Source organism: Anomaloglossus baeobatrachus, chromosome 2 (assembly GCF_048569485.1).
Source record: "Anomaloglossus baeobatrachus isolate aAnoBae1 chromosome 2, aAnoBae1.hap1, whole genome shotgun sequence".
Taxonomy (NCBI): Eukaryota; Metazoa; Chordata; class Amphibia; order Anura; family Aromobatidae; genus Anomaloglossus; species Anomaloglossus baeobatrachus.
In genome coordinates, this window is record NC_134354.1 from 203,947,293 (window position 1) to 203,956,683 (window position 9,391).

The window sequence follows — 9,391 nt, forward strand, 5'->3', positions numbered from 1 at the left end:
AAACTTTCCGGATAGAAAATCTGCTGCATTCTACAGTACCAGGGTTGTGTATGATAATCAGTGATCTGGTGCACATCTCAACTTTTCTGCTGCAGAACTTTTGTGTTTTACCCATTGCGATGCGAAAGGTGAACTGAGTGTCTCCACGTGATCGTTCTCAAATGACCTCTCCAGTAATAAAAACTACAGTAAGTGCTAATTAGGGCGTTTTTTCTTTTTTAAAGTTCATTATGGGGACTTTTAACGGCACAGTTCGCTGCTCTCTTCAGAAGGTAGTGATTTGCCTACAAAATTGTATAATTTCTAACTAAAAAAATAAAATTTTCTTCTCTGATTTCTTAGGTCCTATAAGCAGTGTTTTGGTGAACAAATATGGAAGCCGACCTATCATGATTGGTGGTGGCCTTCTTTCAGGCATTGGATTAATTGGAGCCTCATTTTGCCATACTGTGAGCCAGTTATACTTTTGCATTGGTGTTATTGGCGGTAAGTTTTTTTTTTTTCCTCTTTATACACAATCAGACCATATGCATACTCTGATAAAGAATACAAAGGTCTACTGGCAGTATATTTAGCATGCTAAGGTATTAGCTTGTGCACTTCTAGGAGTATGTGGATGACATACTATCGTATCTCTTGAGCTTTCAAATTACACACATGCACTCGTAGCTAGCTCAGTCCAGAAGTCCACATACTATAGGCTTGTACGCTAACTGGGGTTCTCGTTTCCAAACTTTCCTATTTCACCTCTTACATCCAGGTTCCCTCTACAAATGACTTCTTTCAAACTTAGTATCTTTTCTATATCCGGCTTTGTAAGACTCTTACATATTGCAGTAATGCTTCTATTTTACAACGTCCTAGATTTTTTCGGAAATCCTTACTATTTTTAGAATTTTTATATTTTTCTTTGTTTCAATGAATTTAAAGATCACTGATTTTTTTTTTTTTTTAATGTACTTAGAGGGGTTGTCCAACAAAGTGCATTTTATTCAATAGATGTTGGAATAAGGTGTTCCACAATTGCACGTATTAAAAAAGAAATGTTCCTGCTCTTAAATCTATGTGTGCCTTGGCTATATACTATGTAATGGCTTCTGAACTTACCACATCTTCAGGGCAAAGGAGTAAGCAAATTAAAGTGTACAGACGGGACCTCACGGAATCGCAGCTGATTTTCTGTGCGGTAAAATGTGTCTAGGGCTATGTGCGCACGTTGCGTATTTGCATGCAGTTGCGCTGCGATCTGCACCGCAGCGTAACTGCATGCGTCCTGTGTCCCCTGCACAATCTATGAAGATTATGCAGGAGACGTGCGCACGTGGCGTATTAGAGCGCAGCGCTTCGGCTGCTGCCAGAAGCGCGCATTCTAAGAAGTGACATGTCACTGCTGTCCCTGCTCTGTCTATGGGAGGGGCTGCACTTAGAGCGCATGAAATCGGCTTTTTTTTCATTACGGATTCTTTCTGCAGCGATTTGAAGCGCACGTGTGCTGTTCAAATCGCTGCAGAAATTTCTGCAGGGACAGACGCTACGTGCGCACATAGCCTAAAAGCAAGCAGTGAAATGTGTTACCTCCCGGAAAAAATCAGCTGTGTTCCCATCCTGTCATGTCTGTATACTTTTTTTTTTTTTACCCCCTGGGCAGGGGAGGAATGTCCAGACCATGTTCTTGTACTGTCAGAAACAGCCATTATATGGTACACAGAAGGGGCACATTTATGAGATTAACTTGGCACAGTAACATTTAGTAACACATCTATTTGTAGAACTTTTTAATCAATAGCTTTTGGAATAATATGGTATGCACTATATTGTTTGTGGCACGACCCCTTTAAATGAGCCCAGTCACCCTCAACAGTCCTCCGACTCCTGTTTTGATGCTTACCTGGTCCACACTGTTCTGTTTGTCTAATCGCTTCACAGCCAGTGGTCAGCTCAGGCGGGACACCACTGCTTTAATTGATAGGCTAGGCAGGGGATTCTGTATTGTCGACAGGTCTGTCCAAAAGAGGAGACCAGCGAGGATCAAATAAGTATCAAAGCAAGAGAATTGTTCTGAATCAGTATTATGTGGGGTTTTTTTTTATTTTTTTTTATTTTTTTTGGGAGGGGGGTTTAAGTACCTTTTTAAGAATAACTAAACAGCTTTGCGTCAATAAATGTAAATGATGCAATAAACATCTTTAAACTGTGTGTATATATGTATACATTTATTTATTTTTTTTTATCCTTAGGATTTGGTCTGGCCTTTAACTTGAATCCAGCTCTAACAATGATCGGTAAATATTTCTTTAAAAAAAGACCAATCGCTAACGGACTTGCCATGGCCGGAAGCCCAGTATTTTTGTCAACATTGGCTCCAATGAATCAGTACTTTTATAGCATCTTTGGATGGAGAGGAAGCTTCTTGATCCTGGGTGGTCTTCTGCTGAATTGTTGTGTTGCAGGTTCCTTAATGCGTCCTATTGGGCCAAAACCTGAGGACTTGAAAAAGAAAGTGACCAAGGAGGTTTTGGAAGAAGCAGGAAAAGCCTCAAAAGATGATGGGGATGTTAATAAAGATCTGATTGATGGCAAGGCAAAAACCAAGCCAACCTTTTTTCAGACTATCAACAAATTTCTGGACTTCTCTCTTTTTACTCATCGGGGATTTCTGATTTATCTTTCTGGGCACACAATCATGTTCTTTGGACTTTTTGCACCATTAGTCTTCCTCAGCAATTATGCAAAAAGCAAAAATATTTCAAATGAGAAAGCTGCCTTCTTGCTTTCTATTCTCGCTTTTGTAGATATGGTAGCAAGACCATCCATGGGCTTGGTAGCCAATACCAAGTGGATCAGACCAAAAATTCAGTATTTCTTTGCCGTTGCAGTCCTTCTCAATGGGGTGTGCCACCTTTTGGCTCCCATTTCAACAACGTATGCCGGTTTTGCCATTTACGCTGCCTTTTTTGGATTTGCATTTGGTTGGCTAAGCTCTGTCCTCTTTGAAACTTTGATGGACTTGGTTGGCGCACAGAGATTTTCTAGCGCTGTTGGATTGACGACCATTGTGGAATGCTGCCCTGTCCTTCTTGGACCACCCCTTTTAGGTAAGGATAATGGTGGTATGACTGCTATATCTTTTATCCATTGGCTTCCAATAGTGTTTTTTTTTTTTTTTATTCATATGTACAGCTCTCATTAGTTGAGGATTCTTTAAAATAGAAGGTGCTTTACCCCTCCCATCAAATGACACCTGACGTTAAGTTGAAAGAGGATGGAATTTGGCCGATTCATCCTATTGTGGAGTGGATACCATCCGCACACCACCTCTTGTAATAACATATGATCTTGAAAATAAACCATGGCACATTCTATACCATGATATCGGCGTATGCGTGATGCACCCAGCAGATTTCTAAATGTAGCCGTCTGTTAGGCAATAGTTTGTCTTACATAAAATCTACTTTTAAGAGGTAACAATCATGCAAACTACAACTACATTTTACTTTTAGTAAATTTTCTTATTTGTTACACCACATCCTATATAGCTTCTATATCACCGTTTTTCAAGATCTACGCTGCCCATAATCTAATGGGAACCTTTTGTTTACTTCCATTAGGTAAACACTTGCCCGATCATGGGAACAGATGTCAGTTTGATTATTTTGGATCTGTATTGTTATGCAAGTTTTTGTCAACTGCATAACTGGGATACATTGTATACACAAAATGAACGCTGAAGGTTCCTATTAAATGATGTCCAAATAATCAGTTATTGATGGCAATGTGGTTCACAACCATCATCACCATCTTGCTAGCCAAGATTCTCTTAAAGAAAATGCAAGGACATGCCACCATTTTCAAATTCATTGCATATACTCATTTGTTGATTATGACAAAACAAACTTGTTAATCAAAGTGAAACATAGATACTTATATTACATCTATCTCCAATTGCTGTGGATAAAGTATCCTTTCTCCAAAGCTTGCTGTACAGGGCTTGCCACAGATTCTGGAAGAGTCAGATTTATCCGGTAGGAGATCACACTCGTGATGGTTTCTCGAGCCCCAAACAGTTTCCTATGGGAAAAAAAGGATCATTCTCTCCACAGTGATTGGAGATAGGTTCAATATATATGCCTTTCACATTGTGTTCCTCTCCCTGGTTAGTGGCCCCGTCGGGGGTTTCGGATGTATGCACAGATGGGCCACTGACTACAACCCCTGGCAAAAATTATGGAATCACCTGGCTCTGAGGATGTTCATTCAGTTTTTTTACTTTTGTTTAAAAAAAGCAGATCACAGACATGGCACAAAACTAAACAACTGAATAAACATCCTCAGAGCCAGGTGATTCCATAATTTTTGCCATGAGTTGTATAACTGTGAGACTGAGTCACTGTGTGCTCAATCGTGCAACATTTTCGGGAGTATATGCCTACTGGAGGCGGACACCCAGATGTAGTCTACTGGGTGTTGGCCTCCGATAGGCGTATACTCCTGAAAATGGTGCACGACTGAGCAGATGGTGACTCCATCAGCACAGTTAGTCAGTGGCCCTGTTGGTGCATACGTCCAAAACTCATTTTGCAGGGGAGTTAGGACAGAATCCCCAAGGGGACCACTGAACGGGGAGAAGAGGAACGCAGTCTGAAAGCGGTCTGTTTTGATATAAGTTTTGTTGTATTTAAGTAAATTTTGAAGAATGTCCAGAATATAAAAATGAGGCCATGTCCTTGCGTCTTCCTATTAAGTGATGTAAATCAGAAACTTTGAAAATGATGACTTGATAAAGAAACAACAAATTCTACATGACCCTTCAGTATACAAAGAATGTTATTTGCTGAAAAATCAGAATATCTTTTTAATAATATCTTGGCACTATTCGATGCATAGACTGGATTTTGCTAATCTGGGTAGAACAGTGCTCGTTCACTCCTGACTTACACCTTATGTGATGTTTTGCATTCCAGGTAGACTGCATGATGTGTATGGAGACTACAAGTACACTTATCAAGCTTGCGGGATAGTGCTGATCATTGCTTCCATCTACCTCTTTATTGGAATGACCATCCACTACAGACTTATCGCAAAAGAGCAAAAAGCCGAAGAGAAAAAGAAAAGCCAGGAGACAAATGGTGGGGAAGCCGAGCACAAAGTCAACAATGAACTCTCAGTCCTTCCTCAGAATTCTGATGATGTAGTCAAGGAAGAGGAAAGCAACATCTGAGACCTCTGGTTTTGCTGGGTGGACACAGTCAACACATGACACGGATACTGCACAATAGTCTCATGTTAGGATAGGATTTATTTTTAAGCCTTATTTGAAACACATTTTTTTTTCTAGCAGATCTATGAAAAAAACATTTGATCAGACAGAAACTAAACGTTGCAATTTTAATCCCTTCAGTTGTCTGGACCGTTAACTTGTGCCTTAACGCTGTTGTTCACAAATCCATTTAACTTTTTTTTTATTTTTTTTTTCCTCCAAAAAGGAGCCTTCTATAAAACGTAGTATTTGTTTTTCTATTTGACTAATGTGGCCATGGTCTTGCCACCCACCGGAAGGTTTTAATTAACAGGAACAATTGGAGTAAACTTAGTTACCCATATGCAACGCTTGGATTCTGTCTTCCAAGGACTACTACTAGATAAGATGCTGCTACAATACATCAATCATTGGAAATAATCTCCAGGGTTTTGACCGGCAGGTTTCTGAATGGATCATGGCAGAGAATCTTGGCTTCTAAAAATGTTTTTGTAATGCCTTTGTTATTGCCATGTGGGGATCTAGTGCGTGTTTCCAGTATTATCGTCCGTGCCGCCATGATGGCTCTTCCAGTAGCCGATAAGGCAATCATGTTCTGCTCTATGAAAGTGTTCCAAACACACATTAATTAGCTACGTCACGCGCATCTTAGGAGTCAGTTCTTTTGATTTTTATTTTTTCTTTAACCATCATGTGCTACTATAAGCGTTTTTTTAAAATCACGTCCAATTCTAACAAACGTTGATTTCATCATGAGTGGCTAGTAACTTGTACTTTGTATTGTGATGTACCGAACTGATGAAGTATAACTTTATTGTGAGCTGTATAGCTGTAGGATAAAACTGCTTTTTATCTTGTATAATCAAGGCAATATTTTAAAAGGGGATATGTGCCTGGTAACAGTACCGACACTAAATTGTATATCTTCATCTCAAGCTGCATAGACCGTATTGCTCCGAAGGGTTTGCTAATTTTGGGTGATGGGTTTTTCTTCTGTGCTCTGAGCACCATTCCCATGTGTGATAACTATTGGCAGATGGGTAACAGATGTACCAAACACCAGTGTGTATACAGTCTAATGTAGCCTGCTTTTCTGAATGTTTCCAAACCAACCAATTAAGCCAGCCCTAATATTTAGGGTGATGCCTATATACATTGAAGTGGCAAATAAGTGTCAATATGATCTAATCTGTCTTCTCCCTCAGTATGTCTTTGCCAGTTACAAAATATGCTATGGAATCTCCTAGAAGGGTTGTCGAGAATTAAAGAACATAGTTATCATTTATCAGTGGCGACACACATCTCTGAGTGATATTGGAATTGCAGATCAGCCCTATTTACAGGGAGTATGTCCATTCAAATTAACTGTTCAAACCAAACACTGGTACTCGGTGCATCCTTGGCATAGCCAAACAGTTCAGTGCACCCTCCTGCCTTCTTATTTTACCCTGTGAAACAAAAGCTGTCAAAGAATAGGCGGAGATAGATGGGAAGGTGCAGAGAAAGTTTGTCCTTGTCAAGGCTGCACCTAGCACTCCTGCTTGGTTTGAGCAGTCATTGTGTTTTAACTCCGTTAAGGGGACTCAACTATCATTCTGTGCTGATATACACAAAGTACAGGTGCTCGGGGCAATATGACGTGGTCATACTTTAAATGCACCTTCCCACCTGCTTGACTTCCTGCCATCTCCACACCCCTCTTTGCTGGCTCTAACTTCATGGAGCTAGAGAAGGATGACAATAGATGGACAACCAAACAGATGGGAAGGTGCACTTATATGTTTGGCCCCGCCATGGTGCATCAAGCGCCTGTACTTGGTTTGAACAGTTATTCTGAACTGACAGACCCTTGGGGGAAAAAAAAAACAAAATGTTCCCACATATGGGGTATTGTAATTTTAATCCTTTCAGCTTTAAAGAAAACTAGTTTTACATCCAACCCTGTAAATGTCTAAAGTGTGACTTTTTTCTGTGTGTGCAGTTAACCACAATTTACTTCATTCCATGTCGCTTTGTTAGGGGTGAGCTGTACTACTGGTTTTGCTTTTTATGTTCTTGCCTGTGATGTGTTCATCTGTGAATGCTACAGAGGGGACCACAGACAGGTGCAGGTATAACGTGTGATGATCCCTCCAATGGCAACCCATATCTTCAAGTCCAAGATTAATGTGACATATTCAGAAAGTGAAAAATGCAGTTGCCCTTCAGTAATTGAGTCGGCATTACGGTAATAAGCTGAAAAGCCCTGCTCTATTGTGTTGCACATTTTACTTTCTTTTAGCAATCACTAAATTATGTTCAGTGTGTGTGTATTGAAATACTTACCAGCCACTCTTCTGCCTCTTCACTTCATATCCTCCTTGATCATGTGACCATAGTTGTGACCAGCCTACTCTTGTGACGTTCTGGTGACCAGAAGTCACTTTCCCAAGGCCCGTATACACATTAGACTGATGTCGGCTGAAGCACCGATATTGACGGGTTTGGCCAACGATCTAATGTGTATGAGGGATTCATGTGATTGATCGAGGGAGATGTCCAATTTTGAACTGCCGATCACATTCTCTCCCGGGGATAAGCCGCCGGCTGAGTATGGAAGTCTGCTGTAAGCCGACGACCATCGAATGTGTTTGGACTGCTTTAATGTAAGTTTGAGACTCTCAACTTGCATTAGGAGAGGATCTAACCGTCCACTATGTAAGCCGGCAAGATAGATCTGCAGTCATATGATTCCATAGAAGGGTTAGAGCTGCGATGGAAACTGCAGAAGACATCGGCTGGTATGTATTTAAATATGCGCACACACTGAAGATACCTTACTGATGTCTAACAAGTGGTGAAAAAAAACCCGCTAGAGTGGGACCTTAATTCCCTACCTCCTATCACTTGGCCTGGCCAGTTGGCTTGTACTATTGCTACCTCTATCTTTTTAGTGATCTGCTAGTGTCTTATATAGTAATAGTATTTGTAAAGTCACCAACATATTTATACACCCCTCTTCTCCATAATTAGAATCTGCTGAGTCAAGCAGCTTGGCTGATAAAGGTTCATTTGTGGCAACCGCTGCCAGAACAGCAGACAGTTGACAACCTGGATAATGTGTTTGGGCCCATAAGATTGATGTACTGTATGGAACTTTGTTTTCAAATAAAAGTTACTTTTTATTTAACTTTGATTCAATTTTCAATCATTTGGTCTAATATATTCATCTACCTTCTAAGTGTCAGTTATTGGCCAGGGCAAACTGACGTATTTTCATACCTAGAGCATTCTGACATATCAGATCGTGCTTGGACCAATGCTAATCTATGGGGCTGAGCACATCAGATATTTTTCTTGGACAGACGCTGACCGAGGAAAAAAAAAACACTGTCAGCGTTTGATCCAGTTTTTGGATTGCACTCTGCCATGCAACTCAATGAGTGCGTGGAAGTCGTCAGACTGCACTCTGATGACATCGGAGTGCAGCCGGGTTTCTGCCCACTGACACAATGGAGAAGACTGAGGAATTTTGTTTTCCATAATCTCAGTATGCTCCGGCTTCTCTCATCCTAGAGTATGACAGCGCGACTCACTTCAGTTGCTGCATGGTGCGGACAGGTGCGGCGGTGTTCTACTGCCGCTCCTGTCAGCTTCATGTAGCAGAGCTGGATGTGTCACAAGACCTCGTGGATTACGCCGGACCTGGAGGGGTATTTGGGGATTTTAATAAAGTGGTGAAAGAGAGTGGTTTTTGTCTTTTATTTCAAATAAAGGATTTTTCGGGTGTATGTGTTTATTTACTTTCACCAGGTTAATCATTGGGGGTGTCTCATAGATGCCTGCAATGATTAACCCCTTAACGACCTTGGACGTACTGAGTACGTCATGGTCACATGGTGCTAAACGACCCATGACGTACTCAGTACGTCCTGGCGAAATCGCGGTCCCAGAGCCCCGGGGAGTGAAATTTGTTTACCTAAACGGTGGATTCGGGAAGGAGGGGACCTCTGCCTGACCTCAGGAGGGGTGGTGCCTCCTTCCCGAACCTACAGAGGCTGTGATTGGCTGACGAACGCCGCTCAGCCAATTACAGTCACTGTAATGTGTCAGCCATTGAAAATGGCTAACACATTGCAATCCAGCCATAATCAG

The 9,391-nt window shown here is 41.1% G+C and overlaps 1 protein-coding gene across 1 annotated transcript in view; it reads left to right on the forward strand.

Moving 5' to 3' along the window:
* SLC16A1 (solute carrier family 16 member 1) overlaps positions 1-8,432 on the forward strand; it is a 41,583-nt gene extending 33,151 nt beyond the window's left edge. The window contains exons 3-5 of the mRNA XM_075335588.1: positions 343-486; positions 2,238-3,095; positions 4,962-8,432. Of these exons, the coding sequence (XP_075191703.1) occupies positions 343-486; positions 2,238-3,095; positions 4,962-5,218 (1,259 nt within the window). The 3' untranslated portion in view covers positions 5,219-8,432. The remainder of the gene's footprint in view (positions 1-342; positions 487-2,237; positions 3,096-4,961) is intronic.
* The last annotated feature ends 959 nt before the right edge of the window (positions 8,433-9,391 follow it).